The sequence below is a fragment of the Pituophis catenifer genome, unplaced genomic scaffold (assembly GCF_029215685.1).
Source record: "Pituophis catenifer annectens isolate HBS135680 unplaced genomic scaffold, rPitCat1.0.hap2 SCAF_10, whole genome shotgun sequence".
Lineage (NCBI taxonomy): Eukaryota > Metazoa > Chordata > Lepidosauria > Squamata > Colubridae > Pituophis > Pituophis catenifer.
In genome coordinates this window covers 1134680-1151284 of record NW_027256890.1, presented here as the reverse complement: position 1 = coordinate 1151284, position 16605 = coordinate 1134680, and the positions used below count along the sequence as shown (strand labels likewise).

Here is a 16605-nt window from a genome sequence, read left to right as displayed (position 1 = left end):
AGCAAAATACTATAGGATGGTATAAGTATTCAGGAGAATTCGGAGAAGCACAAACAACGGGAAGAAATTGGCAAGATATATTCAACAGGGTTAGAGGGAAAGTCCTTCAGGTGGCTAGCAATAACTACAGAGGTGAATACAGGCTGAGGGGAGCCATCTTGGCAGCAATCCAGGGTGAATCACCTGGGCGACACAGCTCCAATGATAACAAATGTAGTCCTGGCTCCCTTCCAACCCTATTTTTCTATTATTCTGTTCTAAGATCAAGGGAAGTCCTAGGTCTTCTTTAGTCTGCCTTGGTCGGACCTGTACTTAGTATGCTTTGCGCAGTTCACTTTAGGAAGAACACTCTCCCCACTGGAGGGTATTCAGAAGAGATCAAGATGATACAGGACCGGGAAGGAGACAAATGATGAGGAACCACAGTTGGAGGCATTCTGTAGGTGTAATTGGGAGAAGAGAAGACCAGTCGTGGTCTTGAGCAGAAGGTGGAGCTGCATTCTTCTAAGTTCTTGCAGAAGATTGGATGATGGATTTAAACTACACAGAAGTAGATTTTGGTTTCAGATTTACTTTCAGAAAAAAAATCCCTACCTGAGCTGTTCACTATGGAACAGGTGTGTGTGTGTGTGTGTGTAATGGACTGTGTGGGTCTCCTTGGGGGACGAGGGGAAGAGAAGCTGCCTAGGAAGCAACCAGATGAGAGAGAGGAGTCCCCAGGGGCTAAAGTAAAACGGACAGAAAAAGAAACGTAGAAATGGATCTGCATTAATGAATCAAGTACTTTTGTGGAGGAGGGAAGTTTGTATCTTCCGACTTGCAAGATTTTGTTCATGCAGCCTTACAGTAACGGAGCTTTAGCTCACCTGGTTGGGTTTCCTGTCTGGTTTAGCTAGGAGGGCTGACAGAAGGTGATGATGCCTCTTTGACGGAGGGCTTTAAATGGGCGCTGGGCGGCCCTTTGTTGGGGATGCTGTAGGAATGGATTGGATGGCCTTCCAAGTTAAAATCTTTGCATTCTGTAATTTGATCTTGCTAAATCCCAAGTAAGTGTATGGCGTAATCCGTGTGATATACGAACATCCCCCCTTTGATTCAACCTTAATATTTTCACTCATATTCCATTGAATTTGAAATTGGGTTGTTAATTTTGTGAAACTGGTTGGCATGCAGAGGCAGCCCTTCTCCCAAAGTAAGAGGGAGATGGGCCACCATGTCTCCATAAGAAGTGTTGGTGGCACAGTGGTTAGAATGCAGTACTGCAGGCTGATTCTGCCCACAGCTTGGAGTCCGATCCTGATGGGGCTCGGGATTGACTCAGCCTTCCATCCTTCCGGTAAAATGAGGACCCAGATTGTTGGTGGCCATATGCTGACTCTGTAAAATGCTTAGAGAGGGCTTTAAATTACTATGGAGTGGTACGCAGTCTTTAGAGCTGTGGTGGCACAGTGGTTAGAATGCAGCACTGCAGGATAATTTCCCAAAGCTTAAGATCTTCCTCTTTAAAAGTCACAATCTCCTGCTCCTCGCTACCTTTGTCCCATGGTAGCAGAGATGCTGGCTGCATTGTCCTTGCCTAGTTTTTACATGGTGGGAGAAGCATCAGGACCATGAGGGTTTGTCCTTCGGCCCACTTGTCGCAGAGCCCGGTGCTGTAAATCATAGATTTATAAATGCCAATCTGTGATTCATAAATGCCAAAAATGCAGAAGTGCCAAAATATTAAGAACACTCTGCTTATGCCTAGAGGCGCTCTTGGGCAGTCAGAAGCGCTCAACTTCCTCCTCTTGTCCTGTCTGCTCTCCTCTTGGAGGGAAGAAGGTCATGAATAACACATCTGCTTCGCCATCAAATGGAAAGATCAGGCTGGCAAGGCCTGTTGGGCTAAGCACCAATTCCCAGCACGAATCCTCTTCTCCTCAATTGGCTTTCCCACAATTACCCCCCTTTCCCATTCAGGCTGAAGGACGAGGGGAAGAAGGAACACAAAAAGAGCCAGCAATTGAATTTATTTATTTTGCCTTCCTTTTGCAGGTGGGGACGACCGAGTCCTGTCCCCAAACGTGACGCCGGCCCTAAAGAATTGCCCGAGAAGCCAAATGCATGCAGCACCATGGTTTCCCAGGGCTTCGTCTACACCTGAGGGCCACTTGCAGGAGCAGCTGGACCATCCCTAGCAGGCCAAAGCGTAGCCGTCCGACGTACAGAAGATTCCTTGTGTGCAGACGAGGATGACAGAACGATGCAGGAGGACAAGGGCAGCCCAAGGAGAGAAAGAGGTCTGACTCTTTCGTAGGAAAGAGAAACTCCCTTCCTTACTGGAATGTGCAACTGTTCATTTTCCCCACGCGAGGGGGCCTTGAGATCCGCTGCGATGGTGGCCCGTAATTGCTGGTGACGCATTCGAATTCCGTACCCCTGCTGTGAGAGGCGGAGCTGCTGGTGGAGGGGCATTTTGGAGGAACCTTCTCAGCAGCCACCCGGCTGTCCATCCCCTCCAGACCCAATTCCCAGAGCTCCTGTTTCGAGAGTCTCAGGTGGCCTCTCCTGCTTGCCTTCGCTGTACCATGGGATGTCGGCAAAGTTCAGAGGAGAAAGAGGCAGCGCGGCGGTCCCGAAGAATTGACCGCCACCTGCGCTCTGAGAGTCAGCGGCAACGGCGGGAAATCAAGCTCCTTCTCCTGGGCACCAGCAACTCTGGCAAAAGTACCATTGTCAAACAAATGAAAATCATTCACAGTGGCGGTTTTAATTTGGAAGCTTGCAAGGAATACAAGCCCTTGATCATTTACAATGCCATCGACTCTCTCACCCGCATCATCCGCGCCCTGGCATCTCTGAAGATTGAGTTCCACAACCCCGACCGCGCCTACGACGCCGTGCAGCTCTTTGCCTTGACGGGCCCCGCAGAGAGTAAAGGGGAGATCACCCCAGAGTTGCTGGGGGTCATGAAGAGGCTGTGGGCCGACCCTGGGGTGCAGGAGTGCTTCCGCCGGTCCAACGAGTACCACCTGGAGGACAACGCTGCCTACTACCTGAATGACCTGGACAGGATCGCCACCTTGGACTACATCCCCACCGTGGAGGACATTTTGCGCTCCCGGGACATGACCACAGGGATTGTGGAGAACAAGTTTACATTCAAAGAGCTGACTTTCAAAATGGTGGATGTGGGTGGGCAGAGATCCGAGCGCAAAAAGTGGATCCATTGTTTTGAGGGGGTTACAGCAATAATTTTCTGTGTGGAGCTGAGTGGATATGACTTGAAGCTGTATGAAGATAACCAAACCGTAAGTGTGCCTGAGCCTTTTCTTGGTCCTTCTTGACGGCCTCATTACGGGGTTTCTGAGAGAGTTTGCTCTGTTGCTGAACGCCAGTCGGTGCTGAATGGTTTCTAAAGCCCATCCTGCTAGCCGACAGCTTGGCTTCCTGAGCTTCTCTCCTGCTGCATTTATAGAAGAGCTTCACCTTCACTCTAGTTTTGTCAGATCAAGATGACTTACTTAGATGAAAGATAAAGTAACTGCCTATTAACGGGTGGGGGTGGGAGATTTCCTTGGGAATTTAGTAATAAAGGCAAGCCAAGGGCGAGCAGGGGAAGGGGTGAAGTCTTGGGGAGGGGGGCTGCCCGGATGTTGAGGGGAATGTATAGATGAGGAAGGCTCTTCTGCCCAGGGAAGCTCTCCCTACAAAAGGGGTGCAGGAGGAATTAGCAGAGGGTCTCCAGGGATGAAGAGGCTCTGCCCTGCAGATGCCAAGTAACAAGACTAGGTGTGGCGTGTGGTCTCAACTGGCAGGGAAAGCCAAAAACTCTACGGGCCTTATTACAGAAGAGGCACCTGCAGTCTCCTGGTGCTTGTAATTGATCAACCTTTTCCTTCTTACCACTAGAATGGAAAAACAACTCTTGCCTAAAGGATCTCATATTTTACCTCACTTTACCAGAAATGGAGCCTATCAGAGCAACTGAGTTATCAAGAGCCATTTCATTAATTAACTATTTGTGCTTGCAGAGTCTGAATATCCACAGCCTCTCTTTTGGTGTATATATGTCTGGGTCGCCTGAGAGGAGAGACATAGGTTTTAGAGGTGCAGTTGAGAAAATAATTCTACAAGTGGGATCTCTCATTTACATGAAACTGATTTGATTTTAGTTATTAACTCAATAAATTCATCCTGGCTGGGGAGTCTGGCCTTGGGATATTTATTTATTTATTTATTGGTTCGATTTATATGCCGCCCTTTTCTGGAGACTCAGGGAGGCTCACAATGCGTTAAGCAATAGCCTTCATACTTTTGTATATACCTGCTTAGTAGGGCTTTCAGCCCCCCCCGCTAAGCGGTGTTCTTTTTTATACAAAGTCAGCTTATTGCCCCCACAAACCAGGTCCTCATTTTACCTACCTCGAAAGGATGGAAGGCTGAGTCAACCTTGAGCCTGGTGACATTTGAACTTGCAGTAATTGCAGGCAGCTGGTGTTACTTAACAGTGCTTTAGTCTGCTGCGCCACCAAGGCTCTTAATACAAAGATAGATATAAATACATACATATAGTCAGACAGACAGATATGGACATGCATATGTACTCGCATATAGAAAGAGAGATGAGGAAAATGTCAAGGGTTAGCTTCAGTAAAATTGGACAATCTTAAATAGGTAGGTTAAGGAACCAAGCAGTGAAGAAGGATTTGTCTGCCTGTGTGTCCATGTGTGTGCTTGCAGAATTTTATCTAACTTTCTTGGGTGGGCAGGAAGCATCTTAAATTCTGTGTTAAATTTCTTTTGAGTAAATATGGTAAAATCAGCTTGGAATTTGAGCAAACATAATTATGGAAATCTCCAACTATATAAAACAGTTTTGAGACTGTTGCTTTTAGCCTCCTAAACTTGATCTTTAGTGTCAGTTTTCTTTGGTCTTTCAAAACCTTGCCTTGCTATAGAATTTATCTATGGTAGCAAGATGCATCTGACTTGCACTCTAGTATCTGTCTGTTCTGATAGATGTTCTGGGTAACACTTTCTGCAACTACTGAACTGCAGGAGAAGGATAATATCTAAAGTTAAGGCACTGCAAATAGTCATCCAAAGTGTGAGGTCCATGAGTTCAATTCCTGGTAAATGCTTTGAATCCCATACAATAAGTCTGAGGAGTCCCAGTAAAGGACAAAGCCATTGCTTGGTGCATCTGGTGGTCATTGCAACTCTACACAATCAGTGTATTACTATTATTTATTAAATTTGTTTGCCACCCATTTTGCCACAAGGTGACTCAGGGGGCTTACAAAGGTATGAGCTCTTCATTGATTATGGACTTTAGAGAATGATATTGTTTACATTTCTTTAAATGATAATTTCTGGGAACAGTTCAGTACAGCCCCAATTCCATTTGGCTCAGCCATGTTGCCTTTATAGGGATCCCTAGAATTCAGGCTTAGAGACCACACGCACACGGTACATCTGAGCCTGCCCCTTGTACTTTGCATCATCTTTTTCTATTCCTCCTAATGGATATTTACCGGCTCTGAAATAGGAATTGAAGGAAGAGCTCAGGGTTTCTTGGAATCACTTCTGACCATCATTCAGCTTTGTGTCCATAGAAACTGAGAAAAAGTTCACACATTTCCTCACATTGCGCTGCTTTGGTAAGATGCATTGCGGTAATGCTGCAAATCTCCACAATTGAGAAGCGGTTGTGGGAATTGCAGGCAGCGTGTGGCAGGCACAAGAGTTGCTTAATTCTGAGAGATCTTTGTCTTGCAGCAAATGATGAGAGAAGAGAGTTTCATTTTGAGTCTTAAATAGTTTGGAGAGAGTTTGCTGCGGCCAACATTGTATAGCCAATGTTCTTGCATATAATAAAGATGCTCGAGAATCAGATAGGTAAGGAGATCTGTGGGAACGATCTGAAAATGATCAAGAACGTAGAAAGAAAATGCATCAATAGAAGAGAATATTTGTAGCTCACGGTTGAACTGTTGGGTCCATGGTGCTCTCTGAGCTAGGTTGTTTTACATGCAGAGGTTTCATGATCCAGGTAGGTAACATCATCAGTGCAAACCCACTCTCTTTTAGCACTGATGATGTTACCTAGTTGGGTCATGAAACGTCTATAAGAAAACCACCCAGCTCAGAGAGCACCAAGGACCCCAAAGAAGATGTAGTTAACTGAAAATATTTGGAGATTATAGTCTGTAGAGATTCTCAGTCATCCAGGTCATGGTTGTCCCAAAGGTGCTTTTTCAGTTGCCTCCTGAAAAAGCATCTTTGGGACATTTGGAGATTATGTGGAATCATGAAATGGAAAGCTGTCACCTGCTCAGTGCAGAAACCCTAATCAGGGGTTCCAGTTGTCCCAGCATCCACCTGGGATGACCACTGGAATTCATTCAGGGAAAGCGAGTGCTTCATGGTGCGGAAAGACAGGGGGAGCCTTGAGAAACAAGAGGTTGGGAGCAAAACACAAGCCGAGCTAAGTCTCTGCTTCACTGAGCTGCCCTCAGAGATGAAGGTTGCTGTCAAAATGCCCGATATGCAGGTAGTCCTCGAAGTAGAACCTTTCATTTAGTGATCTTTTGAAGTTACAATGGACCTGAAAAAAGTGGCTTACAACTGGCTCTCCCATTTACAACCACTGCAGCATCTCTATGGTCATGTGATCAGAATTTGGATGCTTGGCAACAGAGCTGTACTTATGACAGTTTTACTGTCCCGGGGTCATGTGATACCCAATTGCAACCTTTGCAGCTGGCTTCCAATAAGCGAAGTCAATTGGAGAAGCTGGATTCACTTAATGACCACATGATTCTCTTGACAATCATGGCCAAAAAGGTTATAAAACTGGATGCGACTCACTACTAAAACTGTTTTGCTTAGCAATGGAAATTCTGATCCCAGTTGTGTTTGTAAATGGAGGACTGCCTGTCTGCCCAATGGCCATCATACTCGCAACTGACAGTGATTTGAATTGTTCCCATGATTATGAGATTACAGGTGGTCCTCGTTTAATGTCCACTTGTTCAACAACTGTGAAGTTACAACTGTGCTGAATGAGGAGTACTTATGATGGTCTTACAAAGTCTTTCAGGCTTATTTGTGTCATCCCCTGCCCCCCCCCCACCCCCACCCCCCAGGGCTAGAATGTCCTTCAGAGTTTTTTAACTTTTAAAAAGAACTTTAGTCTTACTGAAGTTTTAGCAAGCCTGGCACTGAAATAAATATGAAGAAAAAGAAAGGACTTCTTGGTGGTTTTGATAAGAAGGATGCTTCTGGCTCTCTGCTCATGGCCACTTTGCTCCATTGGATTCTGTAATAAAGCCATGGGGTGGACCCAGGTGTCAACCTTCTGGGGTGGCTCCCATGGAAATGGGTAACTTTCATGGCTAAAAGGTACTCCTTTTATGAGCCAACCCTCAACCCAACCCCCCACAAATGTCTATGGAGGTTCTCAGTCATCCAGGTCATGGTTGTCCCAAGGGTGCTTTTTCAAAAGGCAACTGGACTTTCTTATTTTTCCTTGAAGATGTTTTGCTTCTTATCTAAGAAGCTTCTTCCCTTCTGACTGAATGGTGGAATATGGAAGGATTTACATTCCTTGCAGTTACTATTCACACTATTTAGGTGACCCTGAGGCAGTGGTGAAATTCAATTATTTTACTACCGGTTCTGTGGGCGTGGCTTGGTGGGTGTGGCAGGGGAAGGATACTGCAAAATCTCCATTCCCGCCCCACTGGGGGGCCAGCCAGAGGTGGTATTTGCCGGTTCTCTGAACTACTCAAAATTTCCGCTACCGGTTCTCCAGAACCTGCTGAATTTCACCCCTGCCCTGAGGGCAGAAATTCACATCCAAGTGGCCTCAATGACTCTCAGAGCGCTAATGACCAGTTGACTGCAAGGAATATAAATCCTTCCATTCTCCACCATTCAGTCAGAACTGAAGAAGCTTCTTGGATGAGAAGTGAAAGTCTTCAAGGAAAAACAAAGTTTCTTGAAAAAGCACCTTTGGGACACACACACACACACACACACACACACACACACACGCAAGTTTTTGCCCTTATTTCCAAATCCGTAGTCACAGTCAAAGGAAGGCAGCCAGTATTGACTAGACTCTAGAGGAGCACCAGCTCATGCATGCCAATTCTCATCTAAAGTAATAAGCTCATGTCACTTGATCTTTAGTTCGGTAAAGGATGCCTGCTCTTTTTTAGAGCCAGAGAAAATTACAGCTGCACCTTCTTTACACTAAGTGCCCAACTTGAATATTCAGTATCTAAGAGCTTTTATAGACAATCTAGCAGAAATGTTTTGTGAATAATATAGTGCTCACACTAATGTTTTTCACATTCTCTGAGCAAAAGAGAAATTGGCCAGACTGCATTGTGGTTTTGGTCAATGGTGTGGGAACAAAGTCCTCTAGGTTAAGCAGCTGCTAAGCCACATCTGGAAGGCTGCACTTCCAGTTGTACATCCACTAAGAAGGTGAAAGCATAGCTGTGCACCTGTGGGAAATATTTGTGTCACTCATTATAGCTGCAAACACAGTGTAGTACATGATCATTATAATTTACACTGATGTACAAACAAATTAGTGTGCAGTTCTTCCCTTGAGATGCTGTTGGCTTTGCAATCCCTTAAGCGTTCACATGCTCTTTGCCACTCCTCACAAATTAAAAATACATTTTCAGCTATGGCTAGCTAGAAAAAGATGGCTTGCTTCACCCCACTATTATATTAAGCCGCTTGACAACACAGACCACAACCTACTTCTTGGTGATCTTGAAAAATGTGGGCTAGACAGTATCACCACCAGATGGATTTGTAACTGGCTAACAAACCGCATTCAACGTCTACTCCTTAATGGAACTATGTCGGCATGGAGGGAAGCATGCAGTCGGGTACCCCAAGGTTCTGTCTTAGGCCCAGGACTCTTCAATATCTTCATAGATATTGATATTTAGATGAAGGAATAGAAGGGGAACTCATCAAATTTGCAAACAACACCAAGCCGGCAGGAATAGCCAACACCCCAGAAGATAGGCTTAAGATCCAGATGGGTGCTCAGGGATGACTCGCACCCTGGTCAGCACTTCTTTACCCTCCTACCATTGGGAAGGAGATATAGAAGCATAGCCAGCCGGACAAACAGGCTGAAGAACAGTTTTTATCCGTGGGCTGTCAGACTCCTGAATGTGAAACAACAACATAACTACATAGTACGAAGGACTTACAGGCAACGTGTAACATCTTCACACTGGTGCAAAAGGACTGGGTGTTTTGTTAATACGATTTATTGGGTTAGGGATTTTCTGTCTTCCCTGTGAGTTGTTTTGTGTTGGGGGGTGCACTGAGGGAGCTCAACCAATCTCATTGTACATATGTTGTGCACTGACAATGAAAGTTTGAATTGAATCCATCACTGGAGGCTTTTAAGAAGAGACTGGGCAGCCATTCATCTGAACTGGTATAAGCTCTCCTGCTTGAACAGGGGGTTGGACTAGACCTCCAGGGTCCCTTCCAACTCTGATGATATTCTATGATATTCTATATTTTATATTCCCAGCTAGAAGAAAAGACATGGAAAAGAGCAACACAACTCTGCATATTATAGGGCATCTTGACAAATTAAATATTGAGAGATCAAAACCAAACATGCTAGAATCCTGAAATAATTTATCTTCTATTTTCCTTGTTAGCTTCTGTTTTAGAAAATTAGAAAAGAGCCAAGGTACTGCTAATTGTTAAACCATTAAAGGAAGCAGTTGTAAGGCTCCTCCTTAAGAAGCCTTCCCTGGATCCAGCAGAATTAAAGAACTTCCGTCCAGTCTCCAACCTACCCTTTGTGGGAAAGGTTGTAGAGAAAGTGGTGGCACTTCAGCTCCTGCAGTCATTGGAGGAAACGGATTATCTAGACCCTTTTCAGTCTGGCTTCAGGCCTGGCTACAGCACGAAAACTGCTTTGGTCACGCTGATGGATGATCTCTGGCGAGCCCGAGATGGGGGTCATTCCTCCATCTTGGTGCTACTTGACCTCTCAGTGGCTTTCGATACCATTGACCATGGTATCCTTCTGGGACGATTAAAGGAAGTGGGAGTGGGAGGCACCGTGTTACGGTGGTTCTCCTCCTATCTCTCTGGTCGGTCACAGTCGGTGTTGGTAGGAGGACAGAGGTCGACCCCAGGCCCCTCGTTTGCGGGGTGCCTCAGGGCTCGGTCCTCTCTCCCCTCCTATTTAACATCTACATGAAGCCACTGGGTGAGATCATCCGACAACACGGGGTGAGGTAGCAGTACGCGGATGATACCCAGCTGTATATCTCTACCCCGCGTCAATTCAGTGATGCGGTGGATGTGATGTGCCGGTGCCTGGAGGCTGTGAGGGTCTGGATGGGAGTCAACAGGCTCAGACTTAACCCAGGCAAGACCGAGTGGCTGTGGGTATTGCCTCCAAAAGACTATGTTGATTGTCCGTCCTTGGTTCTGGTTGGGGGGGAGAAATTGTCGCCCTCAGAACGGGCTCACAATTTGGGTGTCCTTCTAGACTCACAGCTAAGATTAGAGCAACATCTGACAGGTGTGGCTAGGGGGACCTTTGCACAGGTTCGCCTGGTGCACCAATTGCGATCCTACTTGGATCAGGAGGCTCTCCTCACAGTCACTCATGCCCTTGTCACCTCACGGTTAGATTATTGCAACGCGCTCTACTTGGGGCTATCCTTGAAAAGTGTTCGGAGACTACAGTTGGTCTAGAAGTCAGCTGCGCGAGCTGTCGTGGGTGCACCTAGGTACAATCACATTACACCAGTTCTCCGCAAGCTGCACTGGCTCCCTATTGGTTTCCAGTCACAATTCAAGGGGTTGGTTATTACCTTTAAAGCCCTACATGGCTCAGGGCCAGGTTATCTTCGAGACCGCCTTCTGCCGCATAGCTCCCAGCGACCAGTAAGATCCCACAGAGTTGGTCTCCTCCAGGTCCCGTCAGTTAAACAATGCCGGCTGGCGTGCCCGTGGGGGAGGGCCTTCTCTGTGGCTGCCCCAGCTCTCTGGAACCAGTTACCTCCTGAGGTCTGGACCATCCCCACCCTATTGGCCTTCCGAAAAGCGGTGAAGACCTGGCTTTTCCGGCAGGCCTGGGGCCGTTGATCTCGCTCTTGTGATCTGGCGAGATCCGGCCATGAATGGCGTGAATGAGTTTTTAATGTTTTTGATGTTTTTAATTTTTAAATGTTTTTTATAATGATTTTTAAAAATGTATTGTGAGCCGCCCTGAGTCTTTGGAGAGGGGCGGCATATAAATTGAATTAATTAAATTAAATTAAAATGCCCTGCTGAGCTGAAGGTGATGATCCAGCCCATGCTAGGCATAATTTCTCTGATGGGTAGATGGGTGAAGAGTGGGGTTCAGTTCAGTTATATGCCAGAAAAACAGAATAGAAATCAAACAAACAAACAAACAGACAAAACCAAATCTTGCCAAAGTAATATCATCTTTAGTGTGATTTATAGAGGTTTTCTTTCCTAGCCTCAAATCATACCTGGACATGCTCCAGTTTGTCAGTGTCCTTCCTACAATGCAATGCTACTGAATGCAACATTCGGTGTGCAGATCATGGTTTGGCTTGACGGTAAAGCTGCACTTCAGTCACTGCCGCCTATTAAATGAATCTTGCTAGCTTCTGCCCACTGTCCCAGCTTCTCAAGTTTCTCCAGAATCCCGATTCTATCCCTTTCCCCTTGTCTGTCTTTCTGCAATTACAACTTTTTGGTGGGCCCCTGTGATGTTTACACTCATGTCCTACTTCCTGTACACGTGCCTGTATGTAATCCTTGCAAAGGTCTACATCTCAGTAAAAAAACTGAAAGGCATGATGAGAGGCAAGATAGGTGAGACCATATGAGGTGATGCTAACTTCTATTTTTGTGTGTGAAAAAGATCTGGGTGTGTTGGTGGGTGACAAGCTGAACATGTACTCACATTGTGATGTAACTGCAGAAGAAGAAAAAGCAACTAAGCTGGCTCTAAAGGAGGCTGGTGTCAGGCTCAAGATAAATGGCTGCTCCTTTCTATTATGCACAGCTAGACCCCACTTAGAATATGGTGTGAATCCTAGGCCCTGCGTTTTAGGAAGGATGTTGACAGACTGGACCATCTCTAGAGATGAGCGGCAAGATTATAAGGATCTTGGACTAAAAAAATTAAAAGGAAGCATTGGAAGCGTTGGGTATGTTAGTCTGGAAGAAACGCAAACCTTATCTGCAAGTGACTGAAGGACTGCCATGTAAAAATGGAGCAGGATGATTGTTGGTTGTTCCACAAGAGGCAAGTGGCTGTCAGTTACAAGGAAGATAATCCCCATGGAGCTCTTGGGCAGGTCATTTAGTGGTGCAGCCTTAGTACAGCAATAAAACCCAGCCAACTCAATCCTGAGCCAGCAGGGTTCTCCACTGAGCTGGGCTCACTCTTATGTTCCTACTGAGATAGACTACTCTTGACGGGACCCCCCCCCTGCATGGGTAATTGCACTTCGCCTCACGTCTTTGGTCTGTTCCTTGTGAATAAACTGCAGGTAGTCCTCAACCTACGACCACAATTGAGCCCAACATAGTGAGTTTTGCCCCATTTTACGACTTTTCTCACCACATTTGTTAAGTGAATTACAGCAGTTCTTAAATTAGTAACCTGGTTGTTAAGTGAATCTGGTTTCCCCACTGGCTTTGCTTGTCAGAAGGTTGCAAAAGGGGTGTGTCTGTCACATGACTCAAGGACACTGCAACCGTCATAAATGTGAGTCAGTTTTCAACATAGGAATCCAAATCTGAATCACAGGATCAAGGGAATGCTACAACGGTCATAAGCATGAGAAATGGTCACTTTTTTCAGTGCTGTTGTAACTTTGAATGGTCACTAAGTGAACTGTTGTAAATCGAGGACTACCTGTATATGCTTGCAATCCATTCAGCATGTTCCAGAGCACCTCCTGAACTGTAATTATCCCTTTGCATTAAAACGACAAAAAGAATCATTTTCCTTTATCTGTATAAAGCCCCTGCAATCCTTGGCTTGCCAAAATTGACCTGTCTTTATACATGTTCACTCCGTGTGCAGACTCTGCAGCCGGCCTATTCGTAGCCAATCCTATTCCCAATATTCGGCATTGCACTACTTTCCCCCTTCTTCACTCCACTCCCTGGATCAGGTTTGCAAGGCATTTCCAAGCATATCCTTCCTAGTTCTTGGGAGATGCAATCCACCTCTTGTCAGGAATATCACAGAAATGCCTCCTGCCTGTTCCTGAGGAAATCAAACTCTTCCCACGGAGTCCATTTGCAGGGCCAGTTGTTCACTTCCAGCATTCCTTCCCGTCTTGTGGGCCACATGCGCCAAGATAAAGGAGGGACAAAAACATCTGCAGCTCCTTCAGGATTCCACATAGGGCTTCTTAGTCATCCATTCCCTTGGGGATCAGCAGAAAGGGTTATTTGTCGGTGGGCTTTTAGAATCCCAGTTGTGTGCCCAGGAAGGGAGCCTGTCTCTTTTCATATGCTCTCTGTCTAACAGATGGTTGCTGAGGACTCAGCTAGTAGGGAGTCTCAGATGTCCACCATCTGTCTGCTCCTCTTCAGGTCTGAGGCAAGAAACCCTCCCTTCTGCCAAGCTTCTAGAGCCCTCTCCCTCTGCGCTTTCTTCAAGGTCCAGAAACATCATCTACGGAGGGATGGAACCTATTCTGAAGCTCTGCAGTTGGAGACCCTCTGCCTTGCTGTTATTTCCTCATTTTTATTCATATTCTTCATATTGCTTCATTTCTCTGCCCCACCAGTTTGATTTCCTTTTGTCTTCTGGGAAGGTTCTTGCTACCATTCTTCTCCACAAGTGCTTCCTGACTTCCATTCAAGAATTGTCCTGGCATACACCATCTTTCCTGATCAACTGGGGAATAGTTTTGACATGTGGATAACTTGGGGAAAAATAAACATTTATTTTTTGCAACAGAAGTAGTACAGTAGTGTGAAGCCCATCCTACTCACAGTAGCGTTTGCTCTGTTTCAGTATTATTTGTAGAAGAGTATGGAGTTGTGTATCGTCTGGAGAAGGGAAGTGAAGGAGAGTAAAGAATAGAGGTGAAGATTTCTTTACTATTCCAGAATGTAGGATCTAGATGAATAATAGAATGAGGCTACAGAAAGCATTAGATTGACATCCTGTCAGCTTCAGTAACAGTTTTACAACTCTTTCACAGTCATCCCAATAGTCTCTCTGATCCTGGTGGGAAATATCCAGCCCAGCAGAGAGGAGGGATCAAATATAGAGCTACCCTAGAGTCACTATACATGTAGTGTGCAACCACAAAAGAATTCGTGGACCCTTACCATATTGTTCCCAAGAGTTTGCTGCCAGACGGGGGAGATTCATTAGGCGGAACATAAAGTTGCTACCGTGCTTCCCCCAAAATAAGACCTGGTCTTATTTTCTTTTGGGCTCCGAAATAAGCACTAGGGCTTATTTTGGGGGATGTCTTACCAGTGCCACTGCACCGGCTTACCTCAGGGCTCCCGCAGCCAGGCTATCCATGCCCCGACACTTGCCTTGCCTTGTGACTGCAGCACTGGCGTGTCACTCGGCCTCCTGCTCTGTTGCAACCGCAAGCAAGCAGAAGAAGTGGGCCAGTGGCCACGCGGGATCTTGCTGGATGGTGCTGTTGGAGCTGCCACGGCGAACTGAGGCAGTTGTCAGGGCAGGGATGGCCTGGCTGTGGAGGCCCTGAGGTAAGAGAAATAGACAACATAAAAACAAGATGTCTGCTTAAGATAAATGCCCTCCCTCCCTCCCTACAAGTTTTCTCTCCAATCACAAGAAAACAAGAATTCTAGCTCCTGTCTTATTATCTCCTCCATATTGTCTCTTTTTGCTTTCCCCAAACGAGGCCTCCAGAAACCAAAATGTTGCCCACTCCTTATTAATAACAAACACCATGAACTTTAGATCAATTATTATGATTGGATGATATATTTTGAATTGCCATGTAACAATTATTTGCCGAAACATATAGGCTTGATTAAAACACCTTCTGACATCTGGTCATGAGCTGACAATCTTAACTATTAAAGAACTGGCTCTAGAACTAGAGGATTTAATCAGAAATTTGCAAAATAATAAGCACCTAGCAATTATTAGTAATGGTTGCTGGACTTTGCCAAATTAGATATTGAAAAGTATAGGGAGCCATGGCATAAAGAATTGTAACATCCAATATATAATTATGAATATAATCATCTATTTGAGCATACATTTGGGCTTCCACATATCACATGTCTGTGGATTTAGAATGGCAACTTAAAGACTGAAAAGGCTGAAGGCAGAAAAAGAAAGAAAGGTGTCACAGGAGATGCAGGTCTTCATCTAAGATCAGCATGTTTTTCTAGACTATTAGGATCATAATCTTTGGTTGCCACGATATAAAAAAGATGATTCTGGAAAGAGTGCAGAGAAGAGCAACAAAGACGATTAGGGGGTTGGAGGCTAAAACATATAAGCATGGTTGCAGGAATTGGATAGGCCTCGTCTAGTGAAAAGAAGGACTAGGGGAGATATGAGAGCAGCGTTCCAGTATTTGAGCGGCTGCCACAAAGAAGAGGAGGTCAACTTCTTCTCCAAAGCACCAGAAGGCAAGACAAGAAGCAATAAATGGAAACTAACCAAGGAGAGAAAGATGCTTCATGAAGCCTTGAAGAAAAAATTCCAGACAAATAAGCAACAACCAACCTCCCCTCCCATCAACTCCCCCCCCCCCCGAATGTCTGAACAATAAAAAGGCACCTGGATCTACCTTGCCTCTTAAATCAGCAGTTGATAAATATCACACCTTAGTTGACTGGAACTCTGACAAATTCTATATCCTCTGATGAGGATATAATTGTAAAACCTTTCTTTTAAAGTCAAAGTTGTAAAGTGAATTAACAGGATCTGAGGTAGTGATATGTCTTGCGTAGTCTTATACCCAACTTGATGGCACCTGGAAGGCTAAGAAGGGTTGTACCTGGTTAATACTTGATGTGAATCCTTCAGAAAAGCTACAGGTTAACCAAAAAGTCCCAGTCGGAAGCAAGGGAAACCATTTATGACTTGTTGTTCGCAAAAATACCTGTGAAGAAGTGACTGTATGTCAACCTTATTCTGATCCTTTCTCTTTACTGCCTTAGAGTTCATGTTTTCTTCTCCTTACTTTATTTCTTATTAATGTGATAGATATTGCTATTATCTTTATATATATCTCTAAGCTTTTTAAATTAAATTTATATCCCCTTACGTTATTTAATATGCCCAACTCAGCCTTCCTTAAATATTTACATGATACGTAGTTTAATCCTTTTGCCGTTATATTTAATAAAGACTGTAACTGTTTTGCCGTAACAGCAGTCGTAATCATAAACAAAGTAAGTTGAACACAAACAGGATCCTTCCTTTTCATTGGTATTTGTTACCATGTGGTCTTTTTCCTTAGTATTTGATTCCTAATTGAACTTAGCAGGGACCGTTCACTTGGAGATTGTGTTGCTGTTCAGTCTAGGATTTTATTTTTGAATTGTTCTCCAATTACACTGAAAGAG

At 45.0% G+C, this 16605-nt stretch overlaps 2 protein-coding genes across 2 annotated transcripts in view; one reads left to right on the top strand and one right to left on the bottom strand.

Annotated features, from left to right (window-relative positions):
• RSPH14 (radial spoke head 14 homolog) overlaps positions 1–16605 on the bottom strand; it is a 95862-nt gene that overhangs the window by 31319 nt on the left and 47938 nt on the right. The gene's annotated exons all lie outside the window — the stretch shown is intronic.
• GNAZ (G protein subunit alpha z) overlaps positions 2517–16605 on the top strand; it is a 48939-nt gene continuing 34850 nt past the window's right edge. The window contains exon 1 of the mRNA XM_070951369.1: positions 2517–3290. Within this exon, the coding sequence (XP_070807470.1) occupies positions 2568–3290 (723 nt within the window). The 5' untranslated portion in view covers positions 2517–2567. The remainder of the gene's footprint in view (positions 3291–16605) is intronic.